This window comes from Salvia splendens, chromosome 20 (assembly GCF_004379255.2).
Source record: "Salvia splendens isolate huo1 chromosome 20, SspV2, whole genome shotgun sequence".
In the NCBI taxonomy this organism is placed as follows: Eukaryota; Viridiplantae; Streptophyta; class Magnoliopsida; order Lamiales; family Lamiaceae; genus Salvia; species Salvia splendens.
Window position 1 is genome coordinate 17,530,377 of NC_056051.1, and position 19,801 is coordinate 17,550,177.

Genomic DNA, 19,801 nt, shown 5'->3' on the forward strand with positions numbered 1-19,801 from the left:
TGACAAAATTCTCAAATGTTCTAGGATATTTAAATTATTGTACGTTTTAAAATTTTTAGTAGAATTATAAATGTTTCCCGTATATGTCTCGCAATTTAAAGTCCGTATATTGTGTGATTTTTAATTATTTCATTTTAGTGATGTGGCTATTGATGTAGCTGGGCTATTTATGGTTTGGCTAGGCTATGGCTGAGCTATTTATGATGTGGCAGGAGGATTTTTAGTATTGATGATGTGGCAGGAGGTGTTTGTGGCTAGGCTATGGCTAGGCTATTGCTGGGCTATTCCTATTGTGGATGCCCTTATGTCTACTTTATTGTCTCTCTCTTATTAAACTTTCTCCATTTCACACCCAAAATAAAGTTGCATAAATTCTTATGCCGTTTAAGGAATGAGCCATCTTCTTTGAAATTGAGGGAGAATAAGAAGGTTAAAATGTGACATCCATGACCCAAAATATGCTTTATTGTACATATTAGCATTTATATTTATTGGAAGTATAGATATATAAATGGATTGCTATAAAATATGGTATTATATTAAAACTATGTTCAGGATAATTAAACTAATTATGTGTACTATAAATGTATATACCGATTAAATAGTTAACTAATAAAACTATATTTTATATATATACGTGAATGTGTTTGTATTAGAACTTTTATTCAATATTTTAATTGTTAATGTATTTAGATATATGTAGCTTGTTTACTTTGATATAGTTATATGTACTTGGCTATAAAGTGGGACACGTGTAGAGAAAATAAGAGGAGGAGCTGGCCATGTCGTCTCATGCATTTGACGTGTGTAGTATATAGGTGATGAATTTATAGGAAGGAGGGGGAGTTTTATCCGAAAAAAAAAGAAGAAGAGGTTTTTCGAAAAAAAAAGAGAAGAGAATGAAAAATTAAAGCATAAACTTAAATTTCATTTTATATTTAAGCGGTGCAAAAGAAATATTTGTGGATAAGAAAAATGGGAGCATGTGAATTCGACAGATACAAGATTGTAGAATGAGAAGAGGAATTTGGAATTCGGTTAGATTACCTTTAATCAGGTGGGTATAAATCACACTTTTAATTTGACATGTTTTATTTGTTTCCTTGCTAGGTGTTAAACAAAATGAATGATTTGATTATGTGATATGATTCTATTTGATTATGTGTTATTTGATATACATAGTGGAATATGATATGGATATGTGATTGGTGCAATGAATATGATGTTGTAAATGAATTATATGATAGAAATATGTAATTGATGTTTTACATATGGTATTGAAAGTACATGAATCATGTGATTAAAGAGGATCTGTGACAGCCTTGTACTGGATCTGAAAATACAGAGGGACCTATGAGCCCAAATACAGAGGGACCTATGTGTCCAAATATAGAGGGACCTATGAGTCCAAATACAGAGGGACCTATGAGTCCAAATCATAATGGGACCTACGGGTCAATCATAGAGGAATCCCGGTCAGAAACCAGGCTTGACTGTTACAGAATAATAAACTGAATAGAGTGGCATATGCATATGCATATGAAATGGTTTGTTTTTAAATTATGTTATATATTGTTTCTGATTATATGTATTGATAAAAGAATATGCTTGATGTTTGTATCATGTGAGATTAAATGTGGAAATTTATATATACTGAGTTGTGGCTCATATAAACCACTAAATTTTTCAGAAATAAGATAACAGTAAAGTTTTGACTGACATGGGTCATAGGAACTCCACGTGTTATCAGGTTCGGCGGCTGACGCATATTGGCAACCTTCTCCTCCTCATCATTTTGCATGTAGATAAATGTATAGTATATAGAGTGGTGAGAGGGTTCCACTACTTTACATGATATTTTGAAATATGTATCAGAAAAGTGTTGGTTTGAACTTATATAATATGGGTGTTCTATGAATTAGACACGTGTATTGATTACTTTTATGATAATGGATTTATTTATTATAAGAGTATACGTCAGAGGGGTTGAGGTGTCACAGTTTAAGGTGGTATCAGAGCGGGGATAGAATCCCGCTGGGACATAATATCCATGTATACCATATGATACGTTTATGTTATAAGTTTCATTTGCATTTGTATTGCCATGAACATATCTCACTGAGGAGAGAAGGGTCAGCCGCCCTGCATCATCAATTAATTATAGAAACATCTCATATACATATTGCATCATATGGTGATTTCCAGTAAATACATGGACCAATGATGAATCAAAGAGGTAGAAGCATTAAATAGCACTGAAAAATGGAATTGTTGACTTTATGCGACTACTAATACGACCAAGGCTGAGATATAGTTGAAAAGGTCAGAACATGTGTTCAATCAGATGAGTAGTATGTCAGAGTAGCATTACACGGTGTCTCTTCTTTGAAGCAGCACTTACTATTGGTGAGAAACAGTCTCACAAGCTATGATACAACATCTGGTACTCAGTTTAGACGATTTTCCTTGAGAATTTAATGATAAATATATGCAAAAAGTGTATTGTGATGAGAAGTATAGAGAGTTTTTGTCTTTAAACAAGGAACTATGTTTGTCGTTGATTATGAGCTGACGTTTTAGTATACACGGTTTATCTAGACTACATGGTGCGAGTTAATTCAGTTGAACTGCCAGCGAATATTGATTCTCTTGTTCATATACAAATTTGATATTATCCCGGGTATAAATTTGTTGTCACTTCATCGAACTAAGGCAGCTTGTCATGTTAAAGAAATGGTAATATAATCATCGAGACAAGATCGAGGGATATTTAATGGTATCAACCAATTGCAACTTGTCTTATATTAGCTACATCGACTTTTCAATTTATTCGAAGTGGAAATCTTTCTGGAGTATCACCTGATCAAGAGACAAACTTCACTATTGAGTTACTACCAGGTACTACATATATTTATATTCATCATTATCAAATGTCTTGATTAGAGTTTCAAGAGTTGAATCAATAGTTACAAGAGTTGTCAGACAAGAGATATGTATGACTTAATATTTTACTTTGGAGAGCACCAATATTATTTTTGAAGAAGAAAGACGACACACTGCGACATTATATACAATATTGGAAGTCGAATCAAGTGACTGTGAAGAATAAATATCTATTACCGAGAATAGAAGACTTATTGATCAATTTCAAGGTATGCAACTGTTTTCGAGTACTGATTTCGATCAAGATACCATCAGTTGAAGATAGCTAAAGAGAATATTGCAGAGACACCATTTTAAACTCTATACGACCATTATGAGTTTTGGTTATGCCTTTCAAATTAACTATTGCACCTACAATTATTTATGGCATTGATGAACAAAGTCTCTCAACCATTCCTATATCACTTAGTGATTATTTTTATTGACTTACTATTATATTTCACGAAGTACAGATGAGCATGTTAATCACTTGCAGTCAGTATTACAAGTTTTGCGAGATAAATATCTTATTGCAAGGTTGGGTAAGTGTGAGTCTAGCTAGATCATATGGTATTATTGGGACGCATGGTATCAGGTTGAAGAATAGAAATGGTTATACAAAATATTGAAGTATTTGTCAACTGAGAATGATTCTCGATTATGGTTGAATTGATGAAGAAGTTATTACGGAAGAGTTCTCCTCTTATATGGAGTGAAGCAAGTCAAAACAGTTTTAATGAGTTAAAGCATTGATTGACTATGTCATCTATATTGGTTATTTCCGTATGTACATGATATTATGTTATTTACAGGAATGCACTACAACATGGATTTGGTTTTCTTCTATTAAAAAAATGGAAAGTTTATTACTTATGTGTCAAGGACAATCACGAGTACATGAAGCTTCTTATTCTATTTCTGATCTGGATTTAACAGTGTGGTTTTCCTTCGAAGATTTGGCATCATTATTTGTATGGAGAACTAAGTCGAATTCTGCTTGATCACGAGGGTTTGAAATATTTGAAGAATAAGAAGGAGTTGAATATAAGGCTAAGACATTGGATGGAGTTTCTTACAGAATATGATTGCACCATCAAATACCAACTTAAGAAGGTGAATTTGCTACAGATACTTTGAGTTACAAGTCAAGCAGAGTGATTACAAATATGCAAATAACATCATTATTAAAGTATTATTGTTGGTCGAAGAGGAAGAAGAAACTCGTAGAGTTTGTTTCAAGGTGTTTGACATGTCAACAGGTTAAAGCAGAACAATGTGTACCTACAAGGTCACCGATAGCACATTTCTTACCTATAAGATGGCGTTCTTCGTTATATCACTTAGCTGAAAAGCACGCGAGAGATGCAGCACGATTATATGGTATTCTATCTTTTATGTCTAGCAGAGGTCCGCAAATTACTATCTATGGAGACATGATTATATTTTAGTAATATTTTTCACCAACAGAAAGATGCTAAGTCAGAGAGAATTATACAGATGTTAGAAAGAAATGAATTTTGCGGACAAAATTCTTAAAGAGGGGAAGAATTGTGACATCCATGACCCAAAATATGCTTTATTGTACATATTAGCATTTATATTTATTGGAAGTATAGATATATAAATGGATTGCTATAAAATATGGTATCATATTAAAACTATGTTCAGGATAATTAAACTAATTATGTGTACTATAAATGTATATACCGATTAAATAGTTAACTAATAAAACTATATTTTATATATATACGTGAATGTGTTTGTATTAGAACTTTTATTCAATATTTTAATTGTTAATGTATTTAGATATATGTAGCTTGTTTACTTTGATATAGTTATATGTACTTGGCTATAAAGTGGGACACGTGTAGAGAAAATAAGAGGAGGAGCTGGCCATGTCGTCTCATGCATTTGACGTGTGTAGTATATAGGTGATGAATTTATAGGAAGGAGGGGGAGTTTTATCCGAAAAAAAAAGAAGAAGAGGTTTTTCGAAAAAAAAGAGAAGAAGGAGAGAATGAAAAATTAAAGCATAAACTTAAATTTCATTTTAGATTTAAGCGGTGCAAAAGAAATATTTGTGGATAAGAAAAATGGGAGCATGTGAATTCGACAGATACAAGATTGTAGAATGAGAAGAGGAATTTGGAATTCGGTTAGATTACCTTTAATCAGGTGTGTATAAATCACACTTTTAATTTTACATGTTTTATTTGTTTCCTTGCTAGGTCACTACTAGAAAATGAGCCTTTAATGACACCTAAAATTGTCACTAGAAAACTATTGTTGTGGCACTTTGCCTGTAATGGCACTTCATGCAAGTGCATTATCGGTAGCTGTAGTTATAGGTAACGTGTAAGGATAGGTCTTGTATTATGGCAATCAAAAAGTGCCATGAAACATGACGTGTAATGTCACTAGAAAATGCCACGATATATTTTCTTAAACTACATTAACTTTTGGAAAAATATACAATATACCCCAATAAATATTTATTATTACAATTTTCCCTCATTTTATTTAATTTACCTTTTTCACCTACATATTTCTGTAATTTATATTTTTATCTTTCAAATATTTATAAATTCATTTTAATCCTTCAAATTTAATAAACTACTCACTCAAATAAAATGACAACTATTTGAATAATATTCAAACCATCAAATGATTTTACACAAAAATGTAACGTGTTTGAACACACAAACTAAACAATATTAAGTGTTGGTCATCTTTGACTTAAACTACACAAACAATACTAGTACTAAAAATTATAAAGTGCTAATCTATTCCAAAAGTGCCCAACATATTACGAGAAGCTGAAATTGTAGGACTTGGTAACTCGTTGTTTATATGCTGGGCACTGGGGGCTATATTTCGGTTACCACCTGCCTCCCTCCACTCTCTGATCCTGCGAATGAGGTCATCACCATTGACCTGACTAAGTAGTTCTCGATGCTCATCATCTGACACCCTGAGTTCCTTCCTCAATTCTGTTATAAGACCCTCTTTCTCCTGAGAAACAAATATATCAAGAAACAACCAAATCCAATCAGATGAGACAGTCTTCCCAAACATAGTAAAAACATAACTTATAATTGATAAACATGTAGCAGAATATACCCATGTGAGTGCATCAGATTGTGCCTTGAAAGCTCGTAAAACAACATCGTATGCAATCTGTTCCAGATTATGTATTTCGTATTCCATGTCCATTTGACTCATTTGAAATGGGGCTGATGGTAGAAATGACCTTTCGTTCCCTGCCACACGACCTCCTACTGTGCCTCTGTTATACCCTATTTCAGGATTATCATCATCAGTTTTAACTAACTTTATTTAATTATAAGTAATCTAGGAATTGTGCAAATAATCAACCCAAACTCATGATCTTGAAAGTACCTAGTATTTGATTATACACAAAAGTTTTGAAAAATAACAATGAATAAAAGCAATCAGGAGAGAATATCTACACAAAGATTAACATTATACCAAAGCTTACTCGAACCCCTAAAAATCCTTCATACTCCAACAGATCCCTAAATTGTAAGTTGTAACCCCTTAATGAATAACACCACTGACGCCACTGATTGAAAATCACCCAATTCAACGATCTCACATTTTGCATGGTCAATTCCATCACAAAAATCAATCAGAATTCGCCAGAAACAAACACCACAAAGAAAAACGGTGTGAGGCCGAAAACTTACAAGGAATTCAGCCGTGAGCTCACCGTACAGCTTCAATCCCAAACGCCCTACGCCAGCTCTTAACTCCTCTTCTTCAAACAGAAATCCAAAGGATAGAAATCACTCTGTGCGGGCAATTCAAAACGGAATCAGGTCAGCTCAAAACGAATACAACAGGCGAAAATCACAATGCGATTAAACAATTAAACGAGAAAAAAGAAAAGGAAATGAATCGCAAATTGCCCTAATCGAACAGAAGCACCACCTGTAAAACCGAGAGGGAGAGAATTGAGCGCAGAGATTTGGGTATAATCAAAACTTTTGTGTATAATCAGTGATGCTCGCCGAGAGCGGAAATTTGGCGGAGGGGCGGCGACAGATTCGAGAGAGAAGAGAGAGGGCGACGGCGCTGAATCGCAGAATCGAGAGACGGCGACGGGCCATTTTCGAACTAACGCCGAGAATGAGAGTGCAATGGTTGTTAAGTTTCAATTGGGGATTTACCTTGAAGAAGAAGAGAGAAAGAGGGGAAGAGATGGAGAGATGGAGTGATTTTTTTCCCGTAAGTTCTAGAGGGAGTTACTTCTCCTTTCTTCCTTTTTTTAATTTCCTTTTTCTTGTTTTTTTCTTTTATTCATTTCTTATATTTTTTTATCAAAATACATTATACCTATTATACAGTATGACACTTGGCACAAGTGCCACTACATGAATCTCTTCATGGCATTTATTTGGAGATGCAATATTAGTTTAGGATATAAGTATGGTTAAAGGTTGGAGTACTAAGTGACTATCTGTAGTGGCAGTTTTAAAAAAGTGCCACAAATTTAGTGTAGTCTTAGGCTAATTTTCTAGTTGTGGGTGTTAAATAAAATGAATGATTTGATTATGTGATATGATTCTATTTGATTATGTGTTATTTGATATACATAGTGGAATATGATATGGATATGTGATTGGTGCAATGAATATGATGTTGTAAATGAATTATATGATAGAAATATGTAATTGATGTTTTACATATGGTATTGAAAGTACATGAATCATGTGATTAAAGAGGATCTGTGACAGTCTTGTACTGGATCTGAAAATACAGAGGGACCTATGAGCCCAAATACAGAGGGACCTATGTGTCCAAATATAGAGGGACCTATGAGTCCAAATACAGAGGGACCTATGAGTCCAAATCATAATGGGACCTACGGGTCAATCATAGAGGAATCCCGGTCAGAAACCAGGCTTGACTGTTACAGAATAATAAACTGAATAGAGTGGCATATGCATATGCATATGAAATGGTTTGTTTTTAAATTATGTTATATATTGTTTCTGATTATATGTATTGATAAAAGAATATGCTTGATGTTTGTATCATGTGAGATTAAATGTGGAAATTTATATATACTGAGTTGTGGCTCATATAAACCACTAAATTTTTCAGGAATAAGATAACAGTAAAGTTTTGACTGACATGGGTCATAGGAACTCCACGTGTTATCAGGTTCGGCGGCTGACGCATATTGGCAACCTTCTCCTCCTCATCATTTTGCATGTAGATAAATGTATAGTATATAGAGTGGTGAGAGGGTTCCACTACTTTACATGATATTTTGAAATATGTATCAAAAAAGTGTTGGTTTGAACTTATATAATATGGGTGTTCTATGAATTAGACACGTGTATTGATTACTTTTATGATAATGGATTTATTTATTATAAGAGTATACGTCAGAGGGGTTGAGGTGTCACAGTTTAAGGTGGTATCAGAGCGGGGATAGAATCCCGTTGGGACATAATATCCATGTATACCATATGATACGTTTATGTTATAAGTTTCATTTGCATTTGTATTGCCATGAACATATCTCACTGAGGAGAGAAGGGTCAGCCGCCCTGCATCATCAATTAATTATAGAAACATCTCATATACATATTGCATCATATGGTGATTTCCAGTAAATACATGGACCAATGATGAATCAAAGAGGTAGAAGCATTAAATAGCACTGAAAAATGGAATTGTTGACTTTATGCGACTACTAATACGACCAAGGCTGAGATATAGTTGAAAAGGTCAGAACATGTGTTCAATCAGATGAGTAGTATGTCAGAGTAGCATTACACGGTGTCTCTTCTTTGAAGCAGCACTTACTATTGGTGAGAAACAGTCTCACAAGCTATGATACAACATCTGGTACTCAGTTTAGACGATTTTCCTTGAGAATTTAATGATAAATATATGCAAAAAGTGTATTGTGATGAGAAGTATAGAGAGTTTTTGTCTTTAAACAAGGAACTATGTTTGTCGTTGATTATGAGCTGACGTTTTAGTATACACGGTTTATCTAGACTACATGGTGCGAGTTAATTCAGTTGAACTGCCAGCGAATATTGATTCTCTTGTTCATATACAAATTTGATATTATCCCGGGTATAAATTTGTTGTCACTTCATCGAACTAAGGCAGCTTGTCATGTTAAAGAAATGGTAATATAATCATCGAGACAAGATCGAGGGATATTTAATGGTATCAACCAATTGCAACTTGTCTTATATTAGCTACATCGACTTTTCAATTTATTCGAAGTGGAAATCTTTCTGGAGTATCACCTGATCAAGAGACAAACTTCACTATTGAGTTACTACCAGGTACTACATATATTTATATTCATCATTATCAAATGTCTTGATTAGAGTTTCAAGAGTTGAATCAATAGTTACAAGAGTTATCAGACAATAGATATGTATGACTCAATATTTTACTTTGGAGAGCACCAATATTATTTTTGAAGAAGAAAGACGACACACTGCGACATTATATACAATATTGGAAGTCGAATCAAGTGACTGTGAAGAATAAATATCTATTACCGAGAATAGAAGACTTATTGATCAATTTCAAGGTATGCAACTGTTTTCGAGTACTGATTTTCGATCAAGATACCATCAGTTGAAGATAGCTAAAGAGAATATTGCAGAGACACCATTTTAAACTCTATACGACCATTATGAGTTTTGGTTATGCCTTTCAAATTAACTATTGCACCTACAATTATTTATGGCATTGATGAACAAAGTCTCTCAACCATTCCTATATCACTTAGTGATTATTTTTATTGACTTACTATTATATTTCACGAAGTACAGATGAGCATGTTAATCACTTGCAGTCAGTATTACAAGTTTTGCGAGATAAATATCTTATTGCAAGGTTGGGTAAGTGTGAGTCTAGCTAGATCATATGGTATTATTGGGACGCATGGTATCAGGTTGAAGAATAGAAATGGTTATACAAAATATTGAAGTATTTGTCAACTGAGAATGATTCTCGATTATGGTTGAATTGATGAAGAAGTTATTACGGAAGAGTTCTCCTCTTATATGGAGTGAAGCAAGTCAAAACAGTTTTAATGAGTTAAAGCATTGATTGACTATGTCATCTATATTGGTTATTTCCATATGTACATGATATTATGTTATTTACAGTAATGCACTACAACATGGATTTGGTTTTCTTCTATTAAAAAAATGGAAAGTTTATTACTTATGCGTCAAGGACAATCACGAGTACATGAAGCTTCTTATTCTATTTCTGATCTGGATTTAACAATGTGGTTTTCCTTCGAAGATTTGGCATCATTATTTGTATGGAGAACTAAGTCGAATTCTGCTTGATCACGAGAGTTTGAAATATTTGAAGAATAAGAAGGAGTTGAATATAAGGCTAAGACATTGGATGGAGTTTCTTACAGAATATGATTGCACCATCAAATACCAACTTAAGAAGGTGAATTTGCTACAGATACTTTGAGTTACAAGTCAAGCAGAGTGATTACAAATATGCAAATAACATCATTATTAAAGTATTATTGTTGGTCGAAGAGGAAGAAGAAAGTCGTAGAGTTTGTTTCAAGGTGTTTGACATGTCAACAGGTTAAAGCAGAACAATGTGTACCTACAAGGTCACCGATAGCACATTTCTTACCTATAAGATGGCGTTCTTCGTTATATCACTTAGCTGAAAAGCACGCGAGAGATGCAGCACGATTATATGGTATTCTATCTTTTATGTCTAGCAGAGGTCCGCAAATTACTATCTATGGAGACATGATTATATTTTAGTAATATTTTTCACCAACAGAAAGATGCTAAGTCAAAGAGAATTATACAGATGTTAGAAAGAAATGAATTTTGTGGACAAAATTCTTAAAGAGGCGAAGAATTGTGACATCCATGACCCAAAATATGCTTTATTGTACATATTAGCATTTATATTTATTGGAAGTATAGATATATAAATGGATTGCTATAAAATATGGTATCATATTAAAACTATGTTCAGGATAATTAAACTAATTATGTGTACTATAAATGTATATACCGATTAAATAGTTAACTAATAAAACTATATTTTATATATATACGTGAATGTGTTTGTATTAGAACTTTTATTCAATATTTTAATTGTTAATGTATTTAGATATATGTAGCTTGTTTACTTTGATATAGTTATATGTACTTGGCTATAAAGTGGGACACGTGTAGAGAAAATAAGAGGAGGAGCTGGCCATGTTGTCTCATGCATTTGACGTGTGTAGTATATAGGTGATGAATTTATAGGAAGGAGGGGGAGTTTTATCCGAAAAAAAAAGAAGAAGAGGTTTTTCGAAAAAAAAAGAGAAGAAGGAGAGAATGAAAAATTAAAGCATAAACTTAAATTTCATTTTAGATTTAAGCGGTGCAAAAGAAATATTTGTGGATAAGAAAAATGGGAGCATGTGAATTCGACAGATACAAGATTGTAGAATGAGAAGAGGAATTTGGAATTCGGTTAGATTACCTTTAATCAGGTGTGTATAAATCACACTTTTAATTTTACATGTTTTATTTGTTTCCTTGCTAGGTGTTAAACAAAATGAATGATTTGATTATGTGATATGATTCTATTTGATTATGTGTTATTTGATATACATAGTGGAATATGATATGGATATGTGATTGGTGCAATGAATATGATGTTGTAAATGAATTATATGATAGAAATATGTAATTGATGTTTTACATATGGTATTGAAAGCACATGAATCATGTGATTAAAGAGGATCTGTGACAGCCTTGTACTGGATCTGAAAATACAGAGGGACCTATGAGCCCAAATACAGAGGGACCTATGTGTCCAAATATAGAGGGACCTATGAGTCCAAATACAGAGGGACCTATGAGTCCAAATCATAATGGGACCTACGGGTCAATCATAGAGGAATCCCGGGCAGATACTAGGCTTGACTGTTACAGAATAATAAACTGAATAGAGTGGCATATGCATATGCATATGAAATGGTTTGTTTTTAAATTATGTTATATATTGTTTCTGATTATATGTATTGATAAAAGAATATGCTTGATGTTTGTATCATGTGAGATTAAATGTGGAAATTTATATATACTGAGTTGTGGCTCATATAAACCACTAAATTTTTCAGGAATAAGATAACAGTAAAGTTTTGACTGACATGGGTCATAGGAACTCCACGTGTTATCAGGTTCGGCGGCTGACTCATATTGGCAACCTTCTCCTCCTCATCATTTTGCATGTAGATAAATGTATAGTATATAGAGTGGTGAGAGGGTTCCACTACTTTACATGATATTTTGAAATATGTATCAGAAAAGTGTTGGTTTGAACTTATATAATATGGGTGTTCTATGAATTAGACACGTGTATTGATTACTTTTATGATAAGGGATTTATTTATTATAAGAGTATACGTCAGAGGGGTTGAGGTGTCACATAAAATTTATCCAAGAATTTATTCCATTTACAAAAGTGGAAAACTTAGCGAGACTAGTTTAAAAGAGTAAAACACAAATATTTGCAACCCCGTCAATTATTGCAAGCATGTGTGGAATTGATCAAAGGATGACATCACCTCGATGACGTAACTCTTGGGACATCATAAGAGCATCAGCAGTGGAGGCGTCAAAACCGCGACGCCGATTTTTCGCCGACGTCGGTTCTGACGCGGAACCATTGCGACCGGCGTCGGCGAAATCAGCGTCAATTTCGGCGTGGCCATGCCGAATCGTGTGATGACGCCGGTTCCGACGCCGATCCTCACGGCGCTATTGTAGGCCCCGGATCGGCGTCAGACCGGCGTCAGATTTTAATTTTTAATTTTTTTTTCGAAAACACTATATATACGCGCTTTGAACGTCATTTCATTCGCACCACTTGTTTTAACGAGTACTCTCTCTATCTTTCTTTCTGTACAAGATCAATTTAAGAAATGAGTAATGCCGGTGGTAGTGGTGGTGGTAGTGATGGGGATGTTGATGAGTACGAGCGTATGCTGAACGAAGAGCTAGATGCCTATACGAGCCGTGAGGTTGATCGATGGATGCAGAGTTATATGCAGCCACAAGTACCTTGCCCACGACCAGTTGTCCACCGTCGACAAGTGGTTGATCGTGATCATGTAGCTGCACATCAACGACTGTTCACAGATTACTTCGCAGAGGAGCCGCGTTTTAACGCCAACCATTTCAGGCGTCGTTTTAGGATGAGGCGGGACTTGTTTGTGCGTATTGTTAATGGTTTGGAGCAGCGATATCTGTATTTCCGCTTCAGGCACGATGCGGCAGGCAAACCCGGCCACACCCCTATTCAAAAGTGCACTGCGGTAATCAGGCAGTTGGCCTACGGCACTTCGGCAGACATGTGGGATGAATACCTCCACATCGGTGAGACGACTGCTCTTGAATGTATGAAGTATTTCTGTCAAGGCGTGATTGAAGTCTTCGGTGATCAGTATCTCCGAAAGCCTACCCCCGAAGATTGCCGGGATTTGCTGCGGATGCACGGGGAGCAGCATGGGTTCCCGAGAATGTTAGGCAGCATAGATTGTATGCATTGGGAGTGGAAGAACTGTCCCGCTGCCTGGAAGGGGTTCTACACGACCGGGTACAAGAGAAAGAATCCCACGATGATCCTCGAGGCCGTAGCTGATTACCGGCTGTGGATTTGGCATGCGTATTTTGGGATAGCCGGTTCGAACAACGACCTAAACGTCCTCAACTCGTCGCCCCTTTTCAACGAGCAGTGCCAGGGCGTCGGTCCGGCCATCAGTTTTGTCGCCGACGGCAACCAGCATGATATGGGCTACTACTTGGCGGATGGGATATACCCTAGGTGGCCGGTCTTTGTGAAGACGATCCGGTGCGCATCAGATGCGAAGAAGGCCTACTTTGCGATGCGGCAGGAGTCGGCGCGTAAGGACGTGGAGCGCGCATTTGGTGTGCTTCAGGCGCGATGGGCTGCAGTTAAGGGACCAACGCGTTTGTGGCAAGTCGACTGCATTGCTGATATAATGTACGCCTGTATTATCATGCACAACATGATTGTCGAAGATGAAGGTGTACAACTGACTGATTGTGCCAATGACGATGATGAAGCCAGTCCAAGCCACGGCGTCGCCGCCGCCAACGTACGAGGTGGGGTACCTCACGATGAAGAAGCCCTCCTCCAAGCACATGCCGACATGCGTCAGACGGAGGCTAATATTTGACTCCAAAAGGATTTAATTGAAGAGTTGTGGGCGCGGAGGATTGGAAGGCATTAGTTTTTATTTAAATTTATGTAATTTTTTAAAATGTACTTTTTGAAATTTTAATAGTATTATTCAATTTTCCTGTATTTATCTCGTAAATTAAATTCCGTATGTTGCTACAATTGTAAATTAAATTTATATAATTGTTATTAGTGATGTGGATAGGCTATGTGAGGGCTATTTGATGTCCAGTTGATGTGGCAAGATGATGTGGCAGGAGAATTTTAGTGCTGATGATGTGACAGTGGGAAAGCTATGTGAGGGCTATGGGAGATCCTAGACCATTATGGATGCTCTAAATTCTGTTTTTACTATAAATATACAGTAGTACTATTTCTCTATTGTTCAATTCAAGCAATATAACTTAAATTTGTACTTTCAAAATCCACCTATCTTCCATATTGCACAAGTTTTTTTGGATGGATAAGGAAGACAAAAAATGGCAACCTTTCTACAAAACAGAGCACATAACAAGATCAAAAGCCAAATTCTTGCTGATATTAAAGAAACTTTCAGTTTGATTGTATCCAGAAAGAGGGGATAGGATACCCTACTGTGCATTTCAGTACAGCAGGGGCTACTGCTTCTAAAAAAAGTAAAATAATTACATAAATTAAATAAATAAATTAATCTACTATAATATTATTTTAATTATTTGTTTGAGGCAGCAGCCCTTGCTGTGCATTTCAGCACATCAGGGGATCTATCCCCCAAAAAGAGTGAGATGCCACAAACAAAGAAACCAAAAGACATTTCAACACTCTATTTGTATTATTTTGTTGTATCAATAAATTGTTGCATCAATAAAAACGAAAGATGAAATTTCATTTTTGTTCAATCATAGCCTCTAATCACAACCACCACTTTTAATTTCATAATTATAGTAAATCTTTCAAAAATAGAAAATCAACAATGTTTTTACTAAAATAAAGTGGTTATTGAAATAAAAAAATAAAATAAAAACACATTCAACTAAAATTAAGAATAGTATTTTTTGAAGCAAAAACAGAAGATCAAGATAGGGCATATGAGGTTCCGATTCAAGCAGCCACTACCACTGTCACTACTCCGGCAGCCGCAGGCTGCGTCGGCGTCGGCGAAGTTTCGCTCAGTGTCCCAACAGTTGTGTAACTGCTACTTTGACTGGTTCAATTTCGATTCAGCTTTCCTAATTTAGTCTTCTCCTTGCAGTTCATCATTTGGGGTTGCATTTGATATAGATGGGGTGATACTTCACGGCGCGAATCCAATTGGGAATTCGCCGAGAGCGCTCAGAAAATTTTACAATGACTCCGGTAATTTGCCTTCCTAACACGATGCTGTTAGTTTCTTTGCTTTCTCTTTAGAATTAGGGTTTCTGGCTGGCTCTCAAACAGATGCAATTCTGTAAATTAGCTAAAATTGTCATATCATATGCGTTTCTCTGAAGCTGAAATTGTCTGATTGGGGACAATTAGTCATATCATATGCTTGGATTTAACCTCACTAATTACATCTTGGGGAAATTAACTAGTTGTGTAGTTAGATTCTGTACCATCTTTGGTATGTAAATCAATTGGGTGTATAACTGATGATGTATTTCTCAGATAGAATTTTATTGTCTGTGTAGTTTCGCATCTCCCTTATACACTACTTTTTTTTTGCAGGTTCATTGAAGATTCCCTTTTTGTTCCTGACAAATGGTAGGTATTCGGAGTCTTCATACGTTTCATCCTGTGCTTCTATTTGGAACTTAACTGCTTATCTTTGTGTAGAGAAACAGGACTCTTTACTTCTGTAGTTATTAATTGGTTGATCATCAATGTAGCTTCGTCAAACTGGCAGAGATCTGTATTGCATGATTCATAATTTGTTATACTCTAGATTCAAACATATTTTTGACTTTGGGACATGTTGAATTTCCATTGTTCCTGTTTCATGTAAAGTCCTAGCGGTAGAAAGCAAGTAAAATATCATCGTCTAATTGTAGGTGGTGGTATTCCGGAGTCGAGAAGAGCCCTTGAGTTGAGCGATATTCTTGGCGTGAAAATATTACCCTCTCAGGTGTGGTTACAAACTGTGAAGGTTGCCCTATGCATACAAGTATCTGTTAATGGGATATGTTAAGTACCATGCTCTGGGTATAGGTAGTGCAGGGTCACTCACCCTTCAGTACTTTGCTGAAAAGGTATTCAACGTCATCTTTATATCAATTATTTTCGAAGCATAATTTAGTGTCGTTTTCCAGTTCTCTGTACAGTTGTACTTGTATACAATTTTTCTTGATGGATTTTCCTTCATGGTTCTTTATTACCATGATATGGAATAGGAAGTGAACTTAGGCTTGAATATTGATCAACTGTTTCCCAGCTCTTTTATCATTTTCTTTACTTTCTCATTTTGTTTGGGTTTTTTAAATCGATTTCCATGCATCGTCACTTTGTGTTGAAACTATTTGAAAGTTTGTACAAGCTAGGGACAAAACTGAAAGTTCTTTGTTGCAGATATTAGAATGTTACTAAATCTTTTTATAATTCGTCATGAGTTCCAATATTTTTCCTGTCTCCCTTTCTAGATATGAAAATGAATTCATTGTTGCCACTGGAAAAGGGGAACCTGCTGTTGTGATGTCAGAATATGGTTTTAAGTAAGTTCTAGCTTAGTTACTTTCGGTTGAAATTGAGTTGTTCTGGTACATTTATTTGTTCCTAAGCCGGATCCCACTTTCAGGAGAGTTGTCTCACTAGATGAGTATGCGTCACACTTCAGTAACATTGATCCTGTGGCCCAATACAAGCGGTGGACAACTATACAAGAATCAAACTGCTCAAAAAACTCGGACAAGATAATCCATCATGATTACTCTAAAAATGTTAAGGCTGTGTTCGTTGTAAGTGATCCTGTCGACTGGGGTAGGGATATACAGGTATTTTGCTATATTTAAAATGTAAAAGTTGCCAATATTAGCACATTCTTTCTCAGAAAGGATCTTCTTGAGACGTGTAATTGACAAATTTAGGTTCTTTGCGACATATTGACATCTGGAGGCATTCCTGGCAAAAAGGATTGGCATCAACCACCTTTATATTTTGCTGCAGATGATCTCCAATACCAGGTTGGTTATTAACTGATATGAAGGAAAAATGTGTTAATGTCTGGTGATCATAAGCAATTCTCTTAATTATCTGTTGTGTTGTAGCAGTGACCTTAGCAATCTATTGAACAATATGTTGCCAACTTGCTACAGGCTGCGTTTCCCTCAGAACGTCTTGGCATGGGTGCCTTCCGGATAGCCCTTGAGAGTGTCTTCAACAGGTACTTGAACATCTTCTACAGCTCTAATCATGCAATGCTGGATGCACCTAAATCCATAGATCTGCAATCAACCAAGTTTAGACGTGACTTAGCGTTGAATTGTGTGGTTAATTGCATTGGTTTAGCAGTACTGATAATGATTAATGTAGTGCGTGAGAAATCTTACAAAAAAAGGATACATATCCTAGCTGGATAATAATTTGTCTGAACTGAAATTGGTTACTCTCTCTCTCTCTCTCTCTCTCTCTCTCAATTACAGAATTCATGACAAACCCTTAGAGTTCACGTGCTTTGGGAAGCCAAATCCATTTGTGTTCAGAAATGCTGAAACCATATTAGCACATCTTCTACAAACATGCAGTCCTGGTGATGTTGGAACAGGAAATGGTGATTCTGGTTCGCCGTCTTTCAGGACGCTTTACATGATCGGTGACAATCCTTTAGTTGACATCAAAGGAGCTCAACAGGTCTCTCTCTCTCTCAAATTCGTTAAGAAACATTATGGATGAGGTAACTTGTTCTTGCCCAACAGGCAGGGTATCCATGGTTTTCAATCTTGACAAGAACTGGTGTGTTTAGACAAAGAGAGAACCACACGAAGTATCCAGCTGATTTGGTACGCAATACTACTCTCTTCTTCCTCTTTGATTAACCATTAAAAGTGCTGAGCTTCGATCCATTCTGCTATGTCAGTGCAAACCTGCATTTGCACCATTTATGATATGCAACAATGAAGCCTATGTGCCACTGAGCTTGCGATGTGATGTCGGTTTCTGATTTTGCAGGTTGTGGATACAGTGGAAGATGCGGTGGCGTTTATACTAAATAGGGAGGATGCTTTGTAGTTGTAGCCAATGCATCAGCTCTAAACACCACCTACTACAATTTTTGGTTTCATTGTCAACAACAGAGTTCTGACCGGTTTAATCCTTATTCTTTATATATTCATATACAATTTATTTTATAATCTTTCTCTTCCTGTTGTCTACCGCAGCTAGACGAAAACAAAGTGTTTGAAAAAAGAAAAAAAAGGCACAACATAAGTTTGTAGTTTTATTGCCCTTCGAAAAGGAGAACTTAGAGCATCTTCAGTAAGACTGGACGTCAAATAGCTCTCACATAGCCTTCACACTGCCACATCATCAGCACTACAATTCTCCTGCCACATCAGCTTGCCACATCAACTGGACATCAAATAGACCTCACATAGCCTTCACACTACCTATCCACATCACTAATAACAATTATATAATTTAATTCACACTCGTATCAACATACGGAATTTAATTTACGAGACAAATACGGAAAATTCGAATAATAATATTAAAATTTCAAAAAGTACAATAATTTAAAAAAAATACATTTAAAAAATTACATAAATTTACATAAAAACTAACGCCTTGCAATCCTCCGCACCCACAACTCTTCAAAGCGCGAATGAAAATGACGTTCAAAGCGCGTATATATAGTGTTTTCAAAAGAAAAAAAAATAAAAAATAAAATCTGACGCCGGTTTGACGCCGATCCGGGACCCACAATGGCGCCGTGAGGATCGGCGTCGGAATCGGCGTCATCGCGCGAATCGGCATGGCCACGCCGATTTCGCCGACGCCGGTTCCAATGGTTCGGCGTCAGAACCGGCGTCGGCGAAAAATCGGCGTCGCGATTTTGACGCCGTTACTGGAGATGCTCTTACTCATATAGTAGAGTATTACTTTATTTGACTAGCAAATAGAAAAAAGGAAATAATTTTTGGATACTATAATGTTTCTAGGTGTAATATCCCTATTTATCCCAATTAACAATAACAAATCTCTAGAAAAAATGAGGAAGGGAATAAAGAAAGATACTGTTGAAAAATTAGAAAATGCATGAAATCACCTCCACTGAAATAAGGTATTCTGCACCGTGATCCATCAATCCCCGGCAAAAATAATTGCGTCAATCCTTAATATTGACATATATCATTATCATTTATCTTATATGGCGATGACATATGATATGTAATCTGCATAAATATTTAGTTCCTTGTTTTGGTCCTAATTGTTTGAGGCATGAACTCGATTTCGACTCAACATTTAGAGAATCTACTCAATTCTTTCCCAACGTTAGTGTAGGCTGCAAATAAAAACAAAATTCATAGCTGGGAATGGATTTCTAGATCGATTTTATTATAAAAGTAATGTACTTAGTTTTACAAGTTTAGTAAGTCCAATTCTTGGTGAAATTATGATTAGTAGATGGCAAAGCCTTAATTTTGCCCATTAAGGGCTCGTTTGTTAGCTATGTCAT

At 35.7% G+C, this 19,801-nt stretch overlaps 2 protein-coding genes across 5 annotated transcripts; one reads left to right on the top strand and one right to left on the bottom strand.

Annotated features, from left to right (window-relative positions):
- Positions 1-5,548: 5,548 nt before the first annotated feature.
- LOC121780843 (protein EMSY-LIKE 3-like) lies at positions 5,549-7,203 on the bottom strand. 4 transcript variants are annotated; one of them, XR_006046104.1, is made up of 5 exons: positions 6,874-7,203; positions 6,630-6,733; positions 6,422-6,533; positions 6,043-6,218; positions 5,549-5,934 (listed from the first exon to the last, which is right to left on the bottom strand). XR_006046104.1 is itself a non-coding variant. In XM_042178483.1 (3 exons), exons 1-3 carry the CDS (start codon positions 6,557-6,559, stop codon positions 5,701-5,703), a joined length of 558 nt encoding a protein of 185 aa, XP_042034417.1. In that variant the 5' UTR covers positions 6,560-6,623; the 3' UTR covers positions 5,549-5,700. The 4 variants fall into 4 exon arrangements, 1 of the variants encoding a protein (XP_042034417.1); XR_006046103.1 differs by having other exon boundaries at positions 6,412-6,533; positions 6,874-7,202; XR_006046102.1 differs by lacking the exon at positions 6,422-6,533 and having other exon boundaries at positions 6,874-7,192.
- Positions 7,204-15,178: 7,975 nt separating this feature from the next.
- Positions 15,179-18,359, top strand: LOC121781164 (haloacid dehalogenase-like hydrolase domain-containing 5). Its single transcript, XM_042178879.1, has 11 exons — positions 15,179-15,337; positions 15,407-15,510; positions 15,862-15,897; positions 16,185-16,258; positions 16,342-16,382; positions 16,770-16,841; positions 16,925-17,120; positions 17,214-17,309; positions 17,442-17,509; positions 17,769-18,125; positions 18,295-18,359. Exons 1-10 carry the CDS (start codon positions 15,243-15,245, stop codon positions 18,016-18,018), a joined length of 1,032 nt encoding a protein of 343 aa, XP_042034813.1. The 5' UTR covers positions 15,179-15,242; the 3' UTR covers positions 18,019-18,125; positions 18,295-18,359.
- Positions 18,360-19,801: the final 1,442 nt, after the last annotated feature.